The sequence below is a fragment of the Gossypium hirsutum genome, chromosome A13 (genome assembly GCF_007990345.1).
Source record: "Gossypium hirsutum isolate 1008001.06 chromosome A13, Gossypium_hirsutum_v2.1, whole genome shotgun sequence".
NCBI classification, from domain to species: domain Eukaryota; kingdom Viridiplantae; phylum Streptophyta; class Magnoliopsida; order Malvales; family Malvaceae; genus Gossypium; species Gossypium hirsutum.
Genome location: NC_053436.1, coordinates 92,156,537 through 92,180,748, shown reverse-complemented (window position 1 = coordinate 92,180,748; position 24,212 = coordinate 92,156,537). Strand labels below are relative to the sequence as shown.

Below are 24,212 nucleotides of genomic sequence, written 5' to 3'. Positions count from 1 at the left end.
ACCTTATTATTGTTTAAACTTTGGGAATTCTGATGCTGGATTGCATGATAAATTGATTAGAGAAAAGGAAAATGGAAGAAATAACACAATATAAAGGGAAATCGAAGTCCAAAGTTAGCGAAAAATTTGAAGCCGTTGAATAAAGTGTGCTACACTCCATTAATTTTAATGGAGCTACCTTTCCACACTCATCATATCCATCCAACGCCTTCAAATTTTTCCTCAACTTCTGGCTTTTTTTTTTTTTTTCTCTCATTCAGTTTAGTTCTTCAATTGCTCCCTTCCTTCTCATCTTAGACAGCATGAACACATCTTATATATGTTACGGATTGAAATTTCGGCTTTTCTCACTAACAAAAAAAAATGTAAAATTGTAAGTTAATAGAACGATAAAATTACATTTTAATCATTAAAAAAATAATAATATAACCTTCATACGAATATAAAATTTTTAGCTTCGCCCAGCATCAACCATGGAACTGGAAACCTGCTTCCTTCAAACATATAAATTATTTTACCCCAAATTTATAGACACGGTAAAGAAGACTTTTCAAGTTCCATCCTAGGAGGAAAATTGCATGGCATAAGACTCTGAATGGAAATTAATTAGAACGCAACCCAGCAGCAATAGAATTTGTTTATAAATATTATTTTATTTTTTTTATAGTAATTTAGGTTTTCGATTTGAATTTTAAAAAAAAAATGTATCATGACTCAATTCGGCTTATCAGTATTTATAAATTCAAGGATGAATATGGGATAAATGTATGTTTAGGTTTGAAAAGAAAATTAAAAATTGGGTGAGGCGCTCAATTTTTGATGTAGGACAGAAATTATTTTTTTAAAAATAGGGGTATGATACAATAATAAAATACATTTTGTATAATATAATATATAAAATCGATACAATTAGATGTTAAATTCGACTTTTACACCTATATATTACAAAAAAAAACCATTATGATAAGATTTTTTATTTTATATTTAAAAGAAAATAAAACTTGTGTTAGGTGTACGGTCATAGTTTGCTATGGTTAGAACTGTTTGAAAAGTGAGAGAGTTTAAATAAAGATGTAAGCTTGAAAAATGGGTTTAGACAAAAAAAAATTGTTTAAAAAATGGGTCAGGCTTTAGGTAAGTCATTTTTGGCCCCGGCTTGAATTCACAAAAGGATAAAATAAATTTACTATTTTTTTGTTATTTTTCCACTATTTTGCTACTATTTCACTATCATGTTGCTACTATTTTGGACATTGTATAACACTTGTTTTATTGTTAATTTTGTTATTATTTTAGAAGAATTTGCTTGTTAAGTTGTATATATCTTAGTGTTATTTAAGCATACATATCTTTTTAGAATTTAGTTTCAATTTGTTGGAAAATATTTATTTTAATATTTTTAGTATTTTTTATATATTATATATATTTAAAAATTATATAAAAAATTTAATATGGACAAGTCGGGCTAGGCTCAAGTGTTAGTATTTTTATTTGGGGCGGGGTTGAGCAAAATTTTAAGCCCTTAAGATTTTGATTAAGCTCGACCCAGTCATGAACACCTCTAAATACGGTGTCACTGTCCAATTTTATATTTAGAAGAAAATTGGGAAAAAAAAGCCTTAAATTCTAATTTCTCTTCTACTTTTTCGTCCTCTTTCTAGTCAATTAATTTCCTTCTAATTTGTTTCACAGAAGCATTAATTGACTCATTTGGAAGGAAAACAAAATTTTCAAGTCAGAAAAGAAAAGAAGTTTCTCTATTTTTTAGTTTTTGTCATTTAGGAAAACGGTAAAGCAATTTCCAGTAACAAAAGGTTATATACATTCATTTCCACGCACCCAAATAATATATAAAATTTTATTATAATCCATACATATTTCATTACTTTTCATTTAAGTCCATAAAATAAAACAAAAAAAAAATTATAAATTATACCCTTTTCATATCATCCCTCTTCAAATCACCCAACGCTTACACTTAAAGAAATATCTCAATGAAGTTTAGTTTCATGGCCTCATCAAAACACCACCTCATATAAAATGAACCTCACACAATCCCTAGGAATATATAAGGAAGAATTCATGTCATCATCTGCCAATCCATCTCTTCCTCGAACTTTACAAACGCTAAATCCGATTACCTACTCCACTCACATCGACTCCAATAGTGCTCTTTGCTGAAATTCATCACTGAGTAAGACATTTAATGGTTAAGACTTACTCTAAACTAATGCTTAATAAATATTTCCTCTCAGCACCAAGGTAAGGATACACAAATGAAATCAACTATATATCCCTCACTCTACTCAAACATCTTCTCTGCTCATATGAACCATCATCCTTAGTGACTATACATATGGTATATAACACCATGATCTTTTGTGGCTTTTTGCAATATTTACAGTGTGAATCATTATTATTGCCTACCTCAACACTCTATATAACTTAATTATTAAATTAAGTATATAACTTTTTTTTATATATTCTCTCTCCTAGTAAAAATGTCAGAACTTTTCAAACTTTGATCTCAAATATTTTAAATATTCTAATTATTATAAAAATACATTTAAAAACTACTTTACTGAAAATTTTATAATATTTTAAAAAAATTATCAATAATAAATGTTTAAAAAATAAGAGGTGAAAGTTCGAACAATTTTTATCATTAAAAATTAAAAAAAATGACAAATTTAATGAGGGAGTATATAATTATCATAAAATAAAAACTTTTCAAACACTTGGCCTACAATATTTCAACCAAAGTATAAGAGATTAAAATGATGGAGGTTGGGTTTTCCCTCTCAAAACATTTGAAAACTTTTTAAAAGATGCCAATATAACTTTTACATACAAAATGTTTTTAATTTACAACAATTAGACCCAAAACCAAGAAAGATTGTAGCCATAAACAAATTGCTCATAAGAGAAATTTATGGGCCTGAAGTGCACCCATGCAAACTAACACAACGCAAGAGTTACACTTTTAGTTAGACCACTGTTTGGCAACCCATCTGGCCCGAAAGCTCTAATTCGAACGTGCTAGACTTAAGATAATAAAATTTGTAATTTGAATTGTTTTAGTCCAATTTATAATTTTAAAAATATATTTATATTTATATTTATATTTATACTATTTTTGGTAAATTGCACCAACAGTCACTCAACTTTGGTTTAGCTAACAAAACAATCTCCTAGGTTTCATTTCAGTCACTCAACTTTAGAAAATAACAAAAAAGTCACTAACATTAGCAAAAAGTGACAAATCAGTCACTTATCAATATTTTCCGTTATTGTCTTAATGGGACCGTTGATGTGGCAAGTTAACTAGCTGATGTGCCCTGTTAACTTGCCACGTTAGAAACCCAATTAGCTAACGTGGCAGATTGACATGGAATTTACCCAAAATTTACCTGAAATTAGGGCCCAGAATGGGAAAAAAAATTGGAATTTTTTTTTTGGCAAACAGAACTTGGAAAAGCTCTTAGCTACCATAAAGCTTGAGTGCTACCATGAAGCTTGATTTTTTTCCATGGTTGTGAAAATTGAAAATCGAGGGCGAAAATGTTGAGGCTGGCATCAAAACGGTTGCTTGGGTTAACATCAAGGGAGATCCCATCACATCCCATTCATCAGCATCAGTTTGGTCGGAGCTCTTGCTCGTGGCGATGTTATGAAGCTTCAAATCTAAATCGACGACAAACCAAAAAAAAATTAGCAAAAACAAAAATACCAAATAACAAGCATATAAAATCAAACCAACAAAAAAAGAACAAGAATCCCAAATTGACTTCATCAAAAGAGAGAAGTAAAAAAAATAAAAAAGAAGAGAATCAAAAGAGAAGAAACCCACACCAATTTTGGGTTTTTACGGGTTAGAGAACTCAAGCCACCAGTTTGATGATCCAAGTGGTTAAGAGTCGTGGTTGGTCGAAGAAAAGCTATGGTCGAAATATGGTGGTGACCAGACGATGGATGGGGAAGATCTGTTGAAGCCTTTTTTGAAGCTTTAAGGTTTTAATCTTGGGATTTTGAAGGCCTATTGGGAAATCTGAAGTGAGATTTGAGAATAGTCAAAGATGAGCCATTTGGTGATGACGATTAGCTAGAGAAGGCCATGAACGACGACGACTAGAGTTAAGGAAAAACAAAAGAAAAATAGATGAGAAGAAGAGAAGAAAAAAGGGACAGAGATTCAACAAATAGTAGCGAAATGAGTGGCGGCTCCACCTCGGAGGAACAAAACGGTTGTAGCTAGGGTATGTCCATTTATTCTTCTCCTCCTCCTCCTCTCTTTATTTTTCTTTTCTGCTGCCCAGCTAGGGCTATGGGGATGTTTAAATGACAGCTAACCCTCCATTAAATGCCATGTCACTTTTCCATTATGTCTGTAACGGAAAATGGTTAAAAGGACTGTTTTGTTATTTTTCTAAAGTTGAGTGACTAAAATGAAACTTAGGTGACTATTTTGTCAGCTACCCCAAAGTTGAGTGACAGTTGGTTTTGTGAGTTAACCGGGCACCAACTCGGTTAGAAAAATTAAAAAAAATACCCTTTCATATTGTATTATTCGAGGGTACTTTAGTCTTTTTATTATTTATTATATGTTATTTTCAAACACAATTTTGTGTTCTAAATATGTGGTTTCCACACTCATACGCATGTGATAAAATCTTTAATTTAATTATAAAACATATAAATATTAATATAAATTAGTTTAACTTTAATTTATATTTAGGTTTTCAACATGACCGCTCCAATCCAACTCATGAAATTATACAAATTTGAGAGTGGGCGGAGCATTGGTCCCAAAATAAAAACTATTTAGTCCCTTCATAAATAATAAAATTTTAAATTAATATAAGGAAAATTTTAATTTACCTCTTCTTCAAATGAAAATAAATCATTTAATCCTTTCTAAAATAATAAAATTATAAATTAATAAATAATATCATTATATTTCATTCTAAAAAATTTATAATTTAATTTTGACACCATTAAATAATTTTCTAAATTAACTCTGACGGTGAACAAGAATGAGCACTTCCTCAATTAAACAATAGAAGGCTAGCTTCCAAATATCTCAACATTATTATCTAGCAATCTGATTTTGAGAACTCAATCATCTTACCTCTATTACTATCACATGCTTATTAGATCCAAAGCTATTGAATATGTGGTACGTTCCGGCTCGATGTTATAGATATGCTGGATACAGTTGCGAAGTTAGGAAGTTGACAAGGTCTCAGTTTATCTTAAAGTGAATTTTTTTTATTTAAATTTTTTTATAATTTATAAAATTTTAAATTAATAATGATAAAATTATATTAAAACCTCATCAAAATAATAAAAAATTAATTTAATCCTTTAAAAATTATAAAAATAAATACTATTCAAATAGTAAAATTATATTTTTTTAATTATAAAAATATATAATTAAATTCTAAATCCAAAATTTTTTATATAATTAAATTCTAAATCCAAAAATTTTTTTAACTTCACCCCTTTGACTGAACACATACTTTGGAGCACCCATTTTGTGTTGTGAACATTCGACTCATTTTATCTTTTTTACTATGCCTACATTTCAATCCAAAAGGTAGTACGTGAGAATTATAGTATTTGAAGGCTTGGTGGATATTTGAAGAGTTGATGACGAGACAAAGTGAGTAGTGTCTGTCTGTAAAACTTGTTGATAGGGGTAGCTATTGTTTAGATTCCCAATGTTCGAAAATGTTGCGTACTGGTCTTGGCATGGCAGACAGAATCTAGCAACATTAACTTGGAATATGCTCACTGTAATTGACTTTCTAATAATTTATGTTCTCAGTACAAATACATTTTTCTACTTTTCTTCAATCATCCCTTCATTTTCTTTCTCTGAAAATGCTATGGTTGATGCCCTACCTTTCTACTATTGCTTTTATATAATCACTATCCATACTAGGCTAAATCATTCTTTTAAAGGACATGATTTTAGTTCCAAACAAAACCATAAAATTATCATTTGATTTTTCAATAACTGTAAAGTTGTAAATTATAAAAATGGTCACAAAACTATTGTTTTCGTTTTATTTTAGTCATTGAGCTATTAATTGTTTCAATTTAGTTACTTAACTTTTCAAAATCAAATATTTTAGTTACTCAAAGTCGATTTGGGATTTTTTTTATCTAATAACAAATTTAGCTCTCAAATATTTACACATTATATCAATTTGATCCTAAATATAAAATATTCTACAAATTTAACCCTCAATGTTTATAAAATTTATCATTTACTTTGAAGTCTAAGAAAATTCACATAGCTTTATCTACAACTAAGCAACACATTTCCCATAATTTTATCTTCTTTTTTGAAGCTAGAGAAGCAATTCGAACTCACTTTTTTTTTCTATTTTGAGTATTGAATTTTATAGTTTGGCGATTTTTTTATATTATAAGTTGGCTGTTGCAGCCTCTGAATTTTGCTTCATTAATTGTAACATTTTAAATATCATTACTATATGGTGTTCTTTCCATTTCTTTTATTTATTTTTTCTTTTTTATGCGTTAGGTTGGTAAATAGAGTGTAAAAAAACAGTCTATGTCAAAAATAAAATTAGAAATTTTATATAAGAGTAAGATAAAATTATAAAATTTTGAAACCTAAAGCTAAAGCTTAAATTATTAATTTTTGTAAAGGATTAAAATTTGATTTATTAAATTTTTTAGAATTAGAATTAATATGACAATTTTTGTAAACATTGAGAGTTAAATTTGTTGAATGTTTTATATTTAGATAAAATTAATATAATATATAAACATCAGAAAGCTAAATTTATTATTAAACCAATAAAAAAACTTATATTTGATTTCAAAAAGTTTAATACTAAATAAAAAAATTAATAATTCAATGACCAAAATAAAACGAAAACAATAAATTTAATGTCATTTTTATAGTTTACCCATTATATAATTATACAATTATATTTTATCCCAATAAAATTTATAATTCAAATACCACGCCAATATAAAATTTTGAATTCCCGGCTTAAAGGGGACAATATTTTTAATACAAACATGCGTAGAAAACTATTAGATATAGAAGAAATGCTATCAACTACCCCAATAAACGAAAATATTGAAAAAACAACAAAGCAAAAAGCTTCAAAGAAGAAATGGAGCCCTTAGATCATATCAACAACTTCCTCAATCATAACATTCACAAAACAAAAAAAACTTGGTCTATCGTTTTTTCTTTGACCCCTCAAAACTTTGATGTAATTTTTTTTATATAGTGCCTAAAATTATTCATAATCCTTCACCAACCTTTAAATAGGAGGATAATGCGTTTCATTACACTCAAATCCGCGACCTCCTATACTGATAATAATACTGACGTCAATCGAGCTAAAACTCAATCGACAATTTAACTACTATATAATAAGGGGTAAACTACACCCAAAATGACTAAATTATTAGTAAGTTTACGTTTTGATCACTTAACTTTAAAAAGTTACAAAATAGTCACTAAATTATTCAAAAGTTTTCATTTAGGCCACTGACTTGTTCCAAAGCTTTTATTTAATTCACTAGACTATTAGCTGTTTTTTTTAAAGAAAAGCTTGACTAGCGAACTTCAAGCAATGATTCAACGATCGATATAATAAATCAATTCTTATCGACAAGTAGAAGAACATGTCTTAGATTCAAGTTGATTTGTTGGCTAGTGTCAGATATAAGAGAACAAAGCCGTTTGGATTTTGATTTGTAGATCCGTGACGTTCAAAATGATTTCAAAATTAACTATAGAAGAGAATGAGGAGAGGTTTTGATTGGTGCATAATTTAGAGACCATTTTTATAACTTTTTTAAATTAAGTGATCGAAATGTAAATTTACTAATAGTTTAATAACATTGGGTATAGTTTACCCTATTTAATAATAAACTTTAATTTAATGAAAAATATAGGGCAATTTACAAGAAAAAGCCTTTTTTATAATATTTACGGAAATTGGCCAACTTTTTGATTATTTACCGGAAAGGGCCGAATTCCCCGAAAGCGCGTCCATGTCAGCACGATGTCAGGTGACATGTCAGTAAAATGCTCCCCCGAGGATGTGTTTTGCCCTTTTTTTAGGGTTAAAATTTTTTTGCATTTAGGGTTAGGGTTTTAAGGTTTAGTGTTTTCAAAAAAAAATTAAATAAATTAGGGTTTTAGGTTTTGGGTTACTTAATTAAATTAATTATTAATTTAAAAAATAAATTAGATAAGGGTTTAAGGTTTAGGTTTAATTAATTAAATTATGGACTAGTTTTTTTAAATAATTTTATGTTTAGGGTTATGGAAAAATATATTAGTAATAAAAAAATTTCTATAGTAGTTTCTGAAAAAATAAATTAGAGAAGACGTATCTGAAAAAATAATTTTGAAAAGATGTTTCTGAACAACTAGTGCCAAAAACGCTTCAAGCAGGATGCACAGTCAGCAAAAGTACTGAAAAAAGCTCCCACGTTGATGCTTTTTTTCTATAGTAATTTCTGAAAAAATAATTTTAAGAAGATGTTTCTGAAAAAATAGTGTCAAAAATGCTTCAAGCAGGATGCACTGTCAGCAAAAGTACTGAAAAAAGCTCCCACATGGATGTTCTTTTTCTACAGTAGTTTTTGAAAAAATAATTTTGAGAAGATGTTTCTGAAAATATAGTGTCAAAAACGCTTCAAACAGGATGCACTGTCAACAAAAGTACTGAAAAAAGCTCCCACATGGACGTTCTTTTTCTACAGTAGATCCTATTTGGCCTGAGGCTATAAATGAGCCAAATTTTATTCTTAGGTTGCATAAGTTACAGTAAGAAAAATTAGAGACGCTAAGCAGAATAGAAATTGAAGATGAGTGAACGTATTAGTTCTGTTATTTACTATGATGGTGAGGTCCGTCACACCAAGAATGACGTTGTTTTTTTATCGGAGAATACAGTGTGACTGGTTTTTAACCAGAACATAGATTTGACAGAACTTCGTAAAAGAATTAGGCGTAAAATCTTTGAAACGACGCCAATGAAAGTTTTGTCTATTAGGTATCGATTTTGTACTTCTATTGATCCAGTGACATATGACTCGTTTGACATCAAATGTGCTCGTAGCTTGAAGGCAATGGTGCAAACTCATCTCGCTAGTGGATCACCCTATATTGAGTTATATGTACAATTTTCATCGCCAAACGACGCATTTGCGACTTCAACATCTATTGCTGTTCGAAAGGGATACACAATCCCTGCCCGACACTCTGTTAGTGGGTTGCAAAACACAGAAGTGCCCGTGTTTGGTAGCAGTATGGAATACACAACCTTGTACGACACTCCATTAGTGGATGGGATATGCACCTCGATGGGTCGATGTTTGATGCTGGAAATACGTACTGGGGAATGACATCAACTTCTAATGGTTGGCAATCTAAATCTAATTGGGAACGTTATGAAACACCCAGAAGAAGGGATGATGTACTCTCTATGACGTCCACCGGTGAGGGGACTTCGTACATTGCAAATGATGATGGGTTAGATAATGAGTCTGATATGGAACCACCTCGAGAGCCCGGCCTCGATGGTGTAGAAGTTGTATTATTTTCTGAACCGAAGCCTATTCCAACCGAATCTGAAGATGTTGAAGGGGGTTCAAATGAAGAAGAAGATCCACGATTTAGGGCATACTCACTGTCAGCCCACATGCATAATATCGATCTATCTGTAGATGATGTGTTGGAGTTTTTCAGATCTACCACATAGAATGCATAATCATACAAGTTCGTTATTAGATTCGGGTGAATTGGAAGTTGGTAATGAGTTTTCCAATAAAGATAGTTTTCTTGGTACATTGAAACAACATAGCATCATAAACGGGGTTAACTACCACGAGGTTAAATCCAAATCCAATAAGTTTGAGGCGAAGTGTGCAGTGCAAGACGGTACATGTTCATGGAAAATCTACACCTCATTGAGGAAAATGACAGGGTCGTGGAAGATAAAAAGGTACAAAGGTCCACATACATGTGCTAGAGGTACAATATTTAGGGTTTTTGAATAATACTGTTATTATGTAATGTTTCATTATTTAACGTACTTTGTTGACAGGTGCTTCACAAGATCATCCCAAGATGGATTCAGATATGTTAGCTGGCTTAATATTACCAACGGTGAAAGTAGATCCCAGGATTTCAGTACCGGTCTTAATTGCTAATATTCCTAGCCAAATGAGGAACACGCCCTCTTACCGCAAGGCTTGGATAGCTAAGCAAAAGGCGTTGAAAAAAATACATAGTGGGTGAGACGCTTTGTATAATGAAATGTGACAGTGATGTTAAGTGCTAAAAAGATACGTCTCAGGTTGCATTACAGACCTTGAAATGGCACCTGCATACTACAACGACTGAATGCACTGTGGATACGAAGTGTTCAAATGTCTATTTTAGAGCTTTAAGTAATGGCGATATGCATTGACAGTACATTTATGTTTGGTAAATATACCTATCGGCTATTGCTAGTTGTGACATAGGATGGCAGTGGGAGAATCCTTCCAATTGCGTTTGTAATAACACCGGAGAGTCAGCTGATGACTGAGATTTCTTTCTTTCTAGGTTAAGGAGGCATGTCTGCCCCCAACCTGATATCTACGTTATATCGGATCGGGGTACTAGAATACTAGCCGTAATTGAGCGGTAGGGAAGCCTATGGCATTGCACAACCATCGGTATTTCTTAAGCCACGTTACGTCCAACTACTACGGGCAATTTCTATCTACAAGTGAAAAACGACAAGTGACTAACATGGTTATTTAATCTCTATTAATATCATTTCGTTTGTAATATTGAATTTATTCTAAATGGAAGAGTGGTATGCAATTTTCGCTATAAACTTATATTGGCAAGTTATGAGATAAGTAAGAACTGTTTCCATAAGATGTTGGCAGTTTTGCGTTTAGTTACGTAGAAGGTGCGGACTACCTCTATAACATACCTTTTGAACAGTGGACACAAGCATACGACGGTTGCCTACGATATGGTAATATGATTTCAAACCTGGATGAATGCATAAATTTTGTTCTAAAAGGAACACGTCATTTGTCGATAACATCGGTTGTGTGAGAGACATATTTTCGTTTAGCGACACTATTTCCAAAGGGAGCAGCGAATTATGAAGGCTAAATACAAGGAGGCCATGTACGATGTAGGAAGGTATTGCAAGAAATTAACAATGCGAAGGAGCGGGCGAACACCATGCACGCAGTGTGTCACGATCGAGACAACATATGGTTTCGTGTGACGGAGTTTGACAGACCGCACTAAGGTATTATTGGCGGGCAATATCTTGTACACTTGAGAAATAGGACTTGCGACTGTGGGAGGTTTGACACACTTCGTTATCCGTACGCTCATCTAATTGCAATTTGTCAGAATCTCCGTCTGGATCCTATGAGCTATGAAAAAATAGAATACATGTACAATGTGTGGAGACACGTATTCCCACCGGTCCCAGATGAACTTAAGTGGTCGTTTGTATCGCTTACCCGTTTAAGTTTTTACCGGATAGAGAATTGCGTCGTAAACCAAATGGTCGACCTTGCTTTACTAGAATACATAATAATATGGATATATGAGAAACAACCAACTAACAGAAGTTGTGCAGATAGTGTAAGAACCCCCCCAGGCCATACAAGTCAATCATGTCCAAATCGAAATAGCTGATAGTTGCTGTAATAAAACTATGTTGCATTATTTATATTTTATTAAAAATATAAAAATATTCAAAATATTTTCTTATTTAAAAGAACTTCTATTTTATTAAAAATATAAAAGTAAATTATAATTATTTTATTCAAAATAACTTTTATTTTATTAAATAAAATAATATAAAAAAGTTTGTACAAATATATTAAAAAATTAATGTTGGTGCCGGTCGGATTCAGTGCTACATAGGGGTTGTTTACGGTTACGTGCTGGATTCTTCATTTGTCCAGCTTCTAGAGGGGGTTGGGTTACTCCTGCGGGGATTCTGGTTCCTCCGGTAGGGGATTTGGTTGTAGGTGTTAGGAGGATGACCCATCTAAATAGAATAATGAATGCGGAGGCATTTGCATCACCCATATGAAGGTGTTTAAATCCTATAAGGCAATGAGGATTAGTAAAAAGAAGAGCTCCCCGATGGCCCCTTGTGCGATCCCTCATGTGACGGTGGCCTATAGATCGACGGTCCACTCGGAGTAATCAGGAATAGAGATGAATCGGGCCATGCATTCTAACCTGCCATAGGACTGGAAAAAGGAAACATATAAGGGTTAGGATACATAAAAGGGCTAGGATACGCACCTGACATAATCTGAAAAGGCTGTGATGTGGGTGTCGTCAGTTGAAGTATTGGGCCCGGTGACTGTGTTAGCACTATTGATGGGCCTGGTGATTGTATGAGCGCTGTTGATGGGTCTAGTGATTGTGTGGGTACTGTTGATGAGCCCGCATCGTTATCCCTTCTTCTTGGATTTAAATGGCCCTGTCGTTCCCTTTCAACATAAATTTGCCATTACCTCTCATCTTTTGACAGTAAATATGGCTTGTCATGGATCCTAAACCATGGTATGTATTCCGGCACGCACGCTAACTCTGGAACGATGATTGATTCCCGAGTAGGTATGTAATCATACCGATTTTCCTACATTTCAATATATGCTGAACAATATCTCAGCCAATCCGTATGCAACTGTTGTAAGTCAACTTCGTTTTCATCATCGAACACTTCAGGTGTCATAAGAATCGGTTGTCGGAATCCAAATTGCCGTAATACTCTATCCGACTGATGCATCTCTACGGTGGCATAGTTGACCAATGGGACCTTCACATGCCAAATGTTCGGATTTTGAAAGTATTCATCCGGAATTACTGCCCGAATTGTCTAATCCTCGTATGGTGTCCATTGAAACTATATGAACATGATAAAAAATATTAGTTATATACAGAATACTAAATACTAAATACTAAATACGAATCGACTATTTTATTATGTATATCTATTTTATTTAATACTTACTTGTGTTTCCGACCGTTGGTCTAATAGAAGCCGTATATCTTCAAGAGAGGTAGGTAATCCAACATAAATTGCCGAACGGTTCCACCTAATTAAATAAATTTTTAGCATACGATTATATTTTAAATCTACGTAATAATTGTAAAATCTAATATAAAATTTACCTCGTTATGAGTGGTAATGTATATGATTGGTCCACTCGAGGACTTAAAAACTGAAAGCGAAACCGTGCCCATGATTGCGGTAGTGATAGGCAACCTCCGATTTTGGCTTTATTCGGTCGCGTCGCCCTGCACATCTCTTGGTACAATGTTGCCAACACGGCAGATCCCCAACTAAATTCACCAGCTACTCTAAAATCAATGAGTTTCAGCAACTATCTCAGATGTACGAGGTTTCGTGACAAGTCCGGCATCAGATAACCTACAATTATCTCAAGAATGTATGCCTGAGCATATCGTATTCTTTCTAGTTCAGTCGAATCATTATCCGGCTTTAAGAATGTGTCTCGTAACCAGCCCATCTCGATCCGACCTCCGTTAATATTATTCGGAATAGTACCCAAAAGCTCGTAGCATATGGCTCCCCAATCAGTAGATTGAGTGGACCCGGCGACTGCGTACCCATCCACCGGCAATCCCAATTGCAAATGCATGTCTTCTAAAGTGATAGTACACTCTCTGCATGGAAGATGGAATGTGTACGTCTCGGGTCTCCACCTCTCTATCAATGCACTAATGAGTTTCGAGTTCAACTTGCACCCTAGGCCTATCATGGCCACGTGCCAAAAACCCGCTTCCCGCAGGTAATTCTCTATCAATGGTGATGGAGGACCAGATATATTATGGATATAGCATTGCAACACCCGATCTACAGACTTTTATAAAAAATTATAAAATAAAAATGAATTAAAATTGCATAAATAAATAAAAATCTTAAATAATATTGAAAAATTAAATTTAACACTTACCATTTTCATTTGTTTGACGGAGTTGTGTTTATTATCAAGACGAATTAATTCTCCTGCCATTGCTAACAAGATCGAATATTTTTATATTTTAAAAAATTATTCAGAAAAAATTTAAATAGAGCTTTTTTACAAAAATTAAAAAGAGCTTTCAGAGAAATTTGAGAGAAATTTGAAAGAATATTGAAAGGATGAAACGGGGGTGTTATAGTTTTTCTTTTTACCGTTGGGGGTTCAAATGGTCAAAAAAAAGGACCGTTGGGGGAGGGGGTAAAACGGGCAAAACGCTCCCCCAAGGACGAGTTTTACTGACATGTCACCTGAAATCGCGCTGACGTGGACGGAATTCAGCCCTTTCTGGTAAATAATAAAAATATTGGCCCATTTCCATAAATATTAAAAAAAGACTTTATCTTGTAAATTACCCAAAAATATATATATACGTATTAACACAAAAATAATTTTTGTTTATATGGGATGGCTGAATCTATAATGCTGCCTTTTATTACCCCTTTTTTCCTCTCTCAAAAGGGAAAAAGAAAAACCCCTCAAAGAAAAAGAGGAAAGAATATCTTTGACAAAAATATATATATATATATATATTATAAAGAGAGAATCTTATTGTATCTTCTACTAAAATTAAAGAATATATAAAAAATCAAACTATTTTCATTGGCTATAATGAGCATCTTTTATATAATTTAATCAACAACTAGAATTGACATTTGCATCTAATTTCTCATAAATAAAACAACTCATACTTTTATTAGCTTCCAACTCAATTTCTACATTTCCAACTTCACGTTTTTTTAGTTTTATAATCAAATCCAATTTTTTTTTTTATTTTTATTTGGTACACTAATTTGTGCCAAAGTTTTTAACTTGAAAAAAATTGTTATTAAATTAATAATCCTCTACTACTAAATATCAAAACAAATACTTTCTTCAAATGAATTTTGTTTTTAAAAAATAAATTTATTAATTTATTCAATGAATAGAACCATATAATTAAAATAAAAAAAATAATAAATAAGAATAAAAAATTTATTTGATTTAAAAATTAGAAACTTTGATAAATTTAAACGGATTTTTTATTATGTTAATATTCATTGCAATAAATAAAATAGAATTTGAACCAACCCTAAAAATAAAACAAGTCCCATCTATTTATTCATGTATCTCTTAAATGATTTTGAAATAAAATTTCAACACGCATGAATAAAATAATTTCATGAAAAATAATCAATCAAAAAAAATTATTTTTAGATAATTTAAAATTTGAAAGGTTTTGAATCATTATACTATATTTTAAAAATATCAAAATTAGTAATTACTTTTTTTAAAGAAAAACAAATTAATTAAATTAATCCTCAAAACTCTAAATTGGTGAACAGCGCCAGCAAATCATTTGTCAACATCTGTCACCGCGCCGTTTGCCAGCTCATCTTACCGTTCCCCGTTATTTGTGCACCTTCCACGTCATCATTCACGGTTCCACTGACGGCTCAATTTAACCCTTCCGTTAACCGTCAAAGCTAACGTGGTTTACCCCAATTCCGTTATATATTATTTTTTTCCTGTCCTTCCTCGTTTCTAATTCACATTTTCTCGTCTAAAAAATTTCATTTTTTTTCCTTTCTCTTTATAAGCTATCATTCTCTCTCTCTCTCTCTCTCTCTCTCATTACGAGAAGGGGTTTCTCTTTCAAGAATTCATGTCGGTATGTAATCACTTTTTGTTTTTGTTTTTAAAAAATCCGTTTAAATTTGTTGAAAAAAAGGTTTAGTTTTGTTGTTTGGTTTGATTTTCTTGTTTGTGATGGTTTTGAGCTTTTGAGATTGTTTTGATTCATTTGTTTTTGGGTTTTTGATTCTTGTTTTTATTGTATTTTCCCTTTAAAAAAGAATCAAGCTTGATGTTGTTGCTAATCATAGCGTTTTTTTAAAAGGCACGTTTTTAGTGTATTATTAAAAATTTACCCTGTTTTATATGCTTTTTTGTTTCTGTTTTTCTTTGACGAGTTTTGCTGGAAACTGGTTTTGAGCTTTTCCTTTTATTTAAACTGATGAATTGTATACCATTTGAGCGAGTTCCTTCTGTAATAGCATGATTTATGGTGGGAAATTTGTTTTCTTTTTAAATGTAATTTTATTCCATTAGAACTTTGGAGGATGGAAGTTAGATTCATATTGAATGAAAATGGAATGCATTAGGAAATGGCTGAGTTAGAATATTGATTAGCTTTTTTTGGGAATGTTTTGATGCTCTAATAGCTTCATCATTGATGTCATAAGCCTATAAGTTTGTTCATGTTCTGAAGTGAATGAAATTTTCTATCCACCACATAATTAGAGAGTTCTTTCTGAGATCTATGGCAATGATTCTCCCCAAAGTTGTGACCTAATTTATGCTGGGATTTCCATGAATTGATATAATTTTGATTGTTAGCATATGTCACTTCGAGTTCGACTTTTTGGCCGATTCCTTTTTTATCTTGTTTTTAAGATAAGCGAAGCTTTTCACTGCATTTCATGTTATATGCTTTTATATGGTAACTTTTTCATTTCCTTAAATGATTATTGTGATTTGTACAATTATTGCTTACTGTAAAGATTCTGCTTTACCTGTGTAATTGGTTGTATTGTTGCTATCTCGGTTTGTCTTTTTATTTTCACTGTTGTACCCACCAAGCATCTCCCTGTGAATAATAATAGTCACCAGTCAGTCATTGTATAGTTGTATAAAACAGTTTGTTTCATGAACCATTTATGATTGTTTTTGTTAGGCATATCCTACTTTTAAGAAATATTGAATGCTTGTAATCTTAGACCCAGTTTTATTTTCGGTTTGTGTAAGTGATCAATAACCAGTGTTTGGTTAATTTTAAACATGGACCAAGGTCTGTTTAGGCCCTACAAATGAGATATAATAATTCAAATTCAAAATGGTACCTGACTGCGGAAAGATCGCCTTCCGCATTGCTAAGCATGACAATTGATTTTGCAGTTGTTAAATAAAGTATTCTTTTAAGCTGAAACTGATGTTAGAGCCTGCTAGTGTCAAGGAAACTTTTCTGGCATTTAGAGGTCGGATTGTCTCAGTGATGTTATTTCTATTTGTAGTTTAGCTAATGAAGTGGTTGCTTGTTCGGACCAAAATAGATCGACCATTGTGTTTTGATTTCAAGAAATTTACAAGTCTATAATGACCTGGAAGTGAAAAACATCCATCTGTAGTTTGCTACTCTGATGTTTTGTATATCTATCTACCTACTGTGATCACAAGGACCTTCATTTGAGCGTTAAACTTTTTCTTTTTTCCCTGATAGGAAAAGGGTCGGCCTTTGCCAAAATTTGGTGAATGGGATGTCAATGATCCTGCATCAGCTGAGGGATTTACTGTGATCTTTAACAAGGCGAGGGACGAGAAGAAAACAGGTGGCAAACCCGAATCACCATCAGGAGGTGATCCTCATCTTAAGCCTGGAGCGGATCCCAGCAAAACCCAGCCTGTAAGTAATCTCTAACGTAGGAGTGACTCATAATCAACGATAGTTTGTGTGAATGTGGCACCATTTTCATCATTATGATTGTTACAGACTGTTACTATTCTCGATTTTTATGCTGACATGATGGTTTGTTTCCCCAGAAAAAATGGCTTTGCTGCATGCACGCCCCGCCTGCGGAATCTTGAAGTGATCCTGCCCGTATAAGAGCTTTTCCACAAGTATGTTCAAAACCCCACCAACCTAAACAAGATAGAACCTATGGGGCTGAATAAACCCTTCTATATATATATATTACTTATTTTTATATATATTTTGTGGTGTAAAATTAAATTTTGGTGGGATGAAATGAAAGAACAAAGAATGTATCTATATATGTACTGAATTGATGGGTTTTATATTATTAGAAGCGGAGTTATTTCTTGTCTTTGATATGTTATGAGAGTTATTGGCGGTTGAGACTAGGAGATTCAAGCTTAAGCTATAAATATTTTGATTTAGACTCTGACTGTTACATAATTTTATCAACCTTTATATTATTCAGTTGAGTCTGATACCACTAAAATTATAAAATAAATAATAATTTGATTTTTAAAATTAAAATTAAAAAAACCCACAATTAGTTTAGCTTTTTATATAATGTTTTCTATCTTTTAATCTATAATAATATATATAAAAGTAAACATGAGTTTAGATAAATTTTGAACTAATTTTATTGTTAATTATATTATTAAATTGATATTAGAATAATAATTTATTGGTATAATTATGTGATAATAATAAAAATAATATTAATTAAATATTAATTAGGGTTAATATGTGAATTTGTTTAAAAATACCTAGTTGGTAGTTAAAACTTATATTTTGTCCTGCTGTTAGTTTATACTAACATGGCATTTATAACTAATCCAGTGGTGATATGTGATAATCTTTAGTATGACGTAAATTTAACAAAAATTAAAAAACTTTAAATGTAAATAAATTAATAAAAAAATATAATCTTTTCGTATCAAGAATGGACTTAGACAAACAATTGTTCAAATATATCTAAATTTAGATACTTATTTGTTGAGATTCATGCTAGATGTATTTTTTTGTAAGTTTATCTATATATTTTTTTTATAAAAAGATCCAATTATCTATATTGTTATTATTTTGAAATTAAAAAATTATTTTAAAAAAAATTGAAATATATAACTTAATAAAAATATAAAAAGGTTTTTATATCAGTAATAAACCTAAACAAATACTTGTCTAGAGTCAAATGCATTTGAACAACCGTTTGTCAAGGTTCATTGTAAATGTGCTTTCTAGTTGTTTTAAATATTTATATAAATTTTAAAATTTTAAAATATATTTCAAAATATTATAAGTATTTATATATTTTTAACTGCATATATTTTTGAAATTTATAAACTTATATATATTATAACAAAAGTTTAAGAGAAAAAGCTTATGTGGACAATTTATTATGGTGAGACGTGGATTATTCAAAATTTTAAGTTAATTAATAGTTTTAAAAGTGGTGATAAGTAAAAAAGTCGTTTAAAAAATTTGGATTATTCTAGGTTTAATATTTGCAATTCCTAATAAGTTTAATAATACATAAATTAATGTGTTTTTTTTTTAAAAAAACTTTCATTTAATATAATTATGGTATGTTTAAAACTGTTTTTATCGTTTTAATTATGGACAGAAGAATAAAACAATTACATTTAAAAAAAAACCATAATTTATGCGGCGACTTTTAAAACAATTCCTCATATTTAAGTGTTGATGACTAATGTCAAATACTGGAAAAAACTTGATGCAGGCTTTAATGAAAAATGAAACAGATATGTTTATTCACTACTAAAACTGATAAAATATTAAATCAGTCGAATGGAGGATCATGATTCCACAAATATAAATATTAAAAACCTTATTGCAGGACAAACTATTAAGGGATGTTGCATCTTCATTTTACACGACTGGGGCTTGCATTCCTAAAAATTAAATTGCATAAACAAATTTAATTAACAATAAAATTATAGTATTCAAAATATACAGACTATATACTTCACAATATTTTTAAGGGTTTTTTTCTTATTAATGTGTTTTTATAAAAAAGTTTAGATTAAATTTTGTAATAATTGTTATTTATGTTGACGACATGAATATTGTTGGAATTTGAGATGAATAATCTTGAAAAAAACAAAATTATTTCATATCCACCAATCAACTTATATAGAAAAAATCTTAAAAAAAATTTTACACAGATAAAACACATACGTTAAGTATCTAATGGTTGTAAGATTACTATATGTTAATAAAAGCCCATTTTGTCCTTGCGAAAATGATAAATAGTTTCTTAGTCCTCCGCTACTATATCTAAATGCCATAGGACCATTGGTGTATCTTGCAAATAGCAGACGGCTTGATAAAATATTCGTTTTAAGCTTGTTAGCAAAATTTAATTCTTCTTGAACATATAGACATTAGAATAAAATTAAACATGTGTTTAGTTATTTCAAAGGAATCAAGTTAAAATGAGAATTCAACTTAAAATAATAAGAGTTTAATGGGAATATATAAAAAATAGTAATTCATTATAACTTCAATAAGTTTATAATTTCTAATGACTTTTTTTTTTTAGATTTTATATAATTATTTAAAAATTTCTAGAATTACACATATTATATTTCGAAATTTTAAGTGATGATACCTCTTAAGCTGATTACAAAGTAGAATTAAAATGAACAACCTAAAAATAACAAGGCCAAAGTTGAGGGAACTAAAAGTTGCTTTTTATCCCTTTGATTAAGGGCATGAAACACAAATGCTTGTTTCAACGGTTCCCTTTCAGTTTTTCATTCTACTAGAAATTTATAGACTACAAGCTGGCCTATGCCCTCACAACGCAATTTCAACTACTTAACACCACCACAAAACAGCATGAGCCATCTTAATTTCATAGATATGCTCCATGACTGGCTGAAAACTCAAGTTTTCTGCAGATGAGAGGCAGGGTTTCAACTCACTTATTCTCCAAATATATGTAAAAAAATGCCTTTGGTTATTATGTATCATGCCAAAACCTAGGCTTGACTTCCTTTTGACACACAGCTAAACCATTTGAATATGAGAATGAATGTAAGGCCTAAGGCAATCAAAGACTTCTATTTACAGCAGCAAGTTACACTATATTAACCTGTAGGAGAAAAGTGAGAAAATATCAAATTATCCCTCAAATGAATACTTTCCAGCAACAAATACCCAAGCAAAACTAGCTTTAACATCACCCTAAAAACTATTTCAAAGACTGTCACTCGATCTAAATTTTACTCATGCCACTCATCTTCATTTTTATCTACTTTGGGTGCTTTCAGATGGCTGGGAGGCGGTTCCACCATGCTATACCTGCATTTCATGATTTGTGACTTTAAAACTGCATTTAGATTCTCAGTGGAAGGGATTCCTACCGTGCCATCCATTGCAGCTTTAAATTGAAACACACAAGAATGGAGCCAACCACATAAAAAAATCAATTTTTTTTTCACTGTACGTTGAATCATAGAATTAAATATCACAAGCTTTTGCACACCATAAAGGAGACCCCTTCAATGGTAAGGTGGAATTACAACAAACCTCTAATCTACTGCAGAACTCAACTTCACTTGTCTTTAACAAAGCAGGCAAAGGAAAACAAACCCCTTTTTCAACACAAATTTGGTGCCTTGGCTTTATCCTATTTTCCAAGCTAAAAGAAAAATACTGAGGGAACTCTCTAATTTCTCTCAAATCCCTCCCCATTTCCACCATAAAATAATTTAATTTCAGCTCGTAGTTTTCCTTAATACTGTAATTAAACAGTGGAGGAAATCTACAGAACATCGATATTGTTTGTCTGTGAGAAAATCCGATTTTTTGGAAGTAATCGATTCGAGGGATCAGTTTATTTTCCACACTGCAAGTCAGTAAGGAAGTGTGCTTTTTTACCTCAGAGATTCCGATGCTTTGTAGGAAATATAGGGTGGGACGGAGCTGAGTCTCCACATTGCATGCGAGTAATCTGGGCCGTCTGTTGATAACTTTCTTTAAGTCGGAGCCGTTGACGTGCGCTTCGCGAAGAAGGAAAGTGAAGATAGGGAGGAGAGAAGTTGATTTCACGGTTAGGATATGGGGGCACATGGAGAGGATTCGGCGTAGCTCGAGTGTCGTGAAGCTCATGGAGGCTAGAAAATCAACGGTTGATTTCAGATCATGGAGAGAAGCAAATATGATGGGAGGGTGGTGTTGGATCAGGGAGAAGAAATCAAGGCCTATGGACTCGAGGTAAAGCATTTTCTCTTGGAAGTCAGAGTGGGAGTTTGGTGGTGGCATTGGTGGTGGCGGAGAAGTGGAAGGGATTTGGGGGATTTTGGGATGGGGTTTGGGAGGTAGAGAAGTGGGGGTGATTGTTCTAGAAGAAAAAGTAGGGAAATGGAGGTTTTTGGGGCGAGAAAGTAGGGGGAAATCATGGTGGTGGGGGGGAAGTAAGGGAGGGAAAGGGTTGTTTTTGGGGAGGAAAGGGAGTGTGTCTTGCATGGCGTGTGAGAGAGAGATGAGTGACATCACATATAAGTGGACACTTCAAATCACCAAAGCCACCCGAATTTCTATCTGTTTGAACCCAGGCAAGGAGAGGGAACTGCATAAAGAATAACCTGAGGTTAAGTTTTATATATCTCGGATGCAATGACACATGCTAAACTATAATGCACAAACATCATTAGAAAATTACAGATGCAGATGCTGCTACAAAATAACTATAATCTAAGCTATTATAAACACAATTACAAAGACTTTAAGAGAAAACTAAAATGCTGAGCACCAACGTAGCCCTTACTAGAATGCAGTGTTTACTGGAGATCATGCAACTTTCGAATTGATAAAGTAAACAAATCTTTAATTGATTGTGGATAACTAATCACTCATTGATACAACGCTTTTCAGTGACAACGAACTTACCACATTGTCGATAGGAACACTAATATTTCCGTGTTTAACTTCACAAATTCTTCATTACAGTCACTGAAAGCAGTAATCTCTGCACTAATAAGGAAATTGGAGAGGTAAAAGTACAAATAAGAATCTACTACCATATAAAACTTCAGCTTAAATGTTCAGATCGATCTATCTTGTCTAAACTAGCAACTACGAATAGAATGCAACACATTCAATGAAAAATAACATCACTAAGACAATCCAACTTCTAAATGCCAGAAATTCGGCCAAAAATTCGAACTTGAAGACATAACTAACAATCAAAATAATGTCAAGTAAAGGAAACCCAAGTATAAATTAGGTCACATCTTCGGAAACAAACATCGCCATAGATATCAGAAAGAACTCTAATTACTTGGTGGATAAAAAATTTCATCTACTTCAGAATATGAACAAATTTATAGGCTTATGACATCAATGATCAACCTATCAAATACGGATTAGAATATCAAACAATCCCAACAAAAGCTAATCCGTAGTCTAACTCTTCTCAAAGAACTTCAAGCTCACTCCTTACTGACCTGATTCAACAATCAGCACAAGCTACATTTTCAACAATTAATTAAAGTTTTCGGGTTCCTAATAAGACCAAGATTCTGAAATCACGTAACGGATCCCATTTTCATTCAATATGAATCTAAATTCCAATTTCTGAAGTTCTAATGGAAATCAAGTTATTACACAAGGAATTCGCTCAAATGGTATACAACTCATCAGTTTAAACAAAAGAAAAAGCTCAAAACCAGTTTCCAGAAAAACTCATCAAAGAAAAATAAACCTTCGGTTAGAAAAAACATCAAGCTTGATTCTTTTTCGAAGGAAAGGGAAAATACAATAAAACCAAGAATCACAAAAACTCAAACACATTAATCAAAACAATCCCAAAAGCTCAAAACCATTAAAAACAAGAGGAAAACAAAACTAAAACTTTTTTCAACAAATTTAAACAGAAATTATAAACAAAATTGATTACATACCGAGATGAATTGTTGAGAGAAAACTTGTTGTTGTGATGATAGAGAGAGATGAAAATCATAGCTTCTTAGAGACAGAAAGAGAGAAAATGGAGGGAAAGTAAGGGAAAATGATGGTGTTTAGGGTGGCGGTGGCGGGAAAGGATTGTTTTTAGGAGGCGAGAGGAATGTGTGTTGCATGGTGTGTGGGCGTGTACATTGCCGGCTATTTGTGAGTGGCGCTTCCTTTTTCTGGTTCGGGAAGAAACACACACAGAGATGAGAGAGAAAGAGGATAAGGCTTCAAAAATTTTATGACTTGAAGATCATCTCCCAGATTGCCTATCTCAAAGTCTGGATTTCTAAAGACAGTTCTTCAGGTTCCGACAAATTTGGCCTACCTGATTGGGCCATCATAGTCAATCTGACTTCACCCCAACTTCCTTGGTTCAATTTACAACCCATAAGCCCAATTTTGTACAAGCCTTTTCTTTAAGGAAGAGTTTCTTTTTTTTTCAACTTGATATTTGAGACGAATAAAAATTTAATGACTATTGACCCAAAAAAATGTTTTTTTTTCGGGGGTAAATTTTGCAGACCAAGCTACGGCCATGAGAAAGAGATGAAAGATTAGAGGCACAAACTGCCCGCTGTTTGGTTTCTTTTTTGAGCCACCAATTGTCCCTTGCTTGATGATGAATTGTGATGGA

At 32.1% G+C, this 24,212-nt stretch overlaps 2 protein-coding genes across 13 annotated transcripts; one reads left to right on the top strand and one right to left on the bottom strand.

The window, feature by feature from the left end:
* Nucleotides 1–15,582: 15,582 nt before the first annotated feature.
* LOC107913337 (protein NOI4) lies at nucleotides 15,583–17,951 on the top strand. Its single transcript, XM_016841891.2, has 3 exons — nucleotides 15,583–15,739; nucleotides 17,348–17,530; nucleotides 17,668–17,951. Exons 1-3 carry the CDS (start codon nucleotides 15,734–15,736, stop codon nucleotides 17,710–17,712), a joined length of 234 nt encoding a protein of 77 aa, XP_016697380.2. The 5' UTR covers nucleotides 15,583–15,733; the 3' UTR covers nucleotides 17,713–17,951.
* A 2,337-nt stretch (nucleotides 17,952–20,288) lies between these two features.
* On the bottom strand, nucleotides 20,289–23,882 carry LOC107913339 (transcription termination factor MTEF1, chloroplastic). 12 transcript variants are annotated; one of them, XR_005907697.1, is made up of 4 exons: nucleotides 23,527–23,882; nucleotides 22,514–22,597; nucleotides 21,503–22,193; nucleotides 20,289–20,923 (listed from the first exon to the last, which is right to left on the bottom strand). XR_005907697.1 is itself a non-coding variant. In XM_041085258.1 (3 exons), exons 2-3 carry the CDS (start codon nucleotides 22,115–22,117, stop codon nucleotides 20,918–20,920), a joined length of 621 nt encoding a protein of 206 aa, XP_040941192.1. In that variant the 5' UTR covers nucleotides 22,118–22,193; nucleotides 23,527–23,851; the 3' UTR covers nucleotides 20,289–20,917. The 12 variants fall into 12 exon arrangements, 6 of the variants coding, with proteins under 6 accessions (XP_040941192.1, XP_040941191.1, XP_040941190.1 ...); XR_005907696.1 differs by having other exon boundaries at nucleotides 22,514–22,592; nucleotides 23,527–23,856; XR_005907698.1 differs by having other exon boundaries at nucleotides 20,289–21,002; nucleotides 23,527–23,851.
* Between the last annotated feature and the right edge of the window lie 330 nt (nucleotides 23,883–24,212).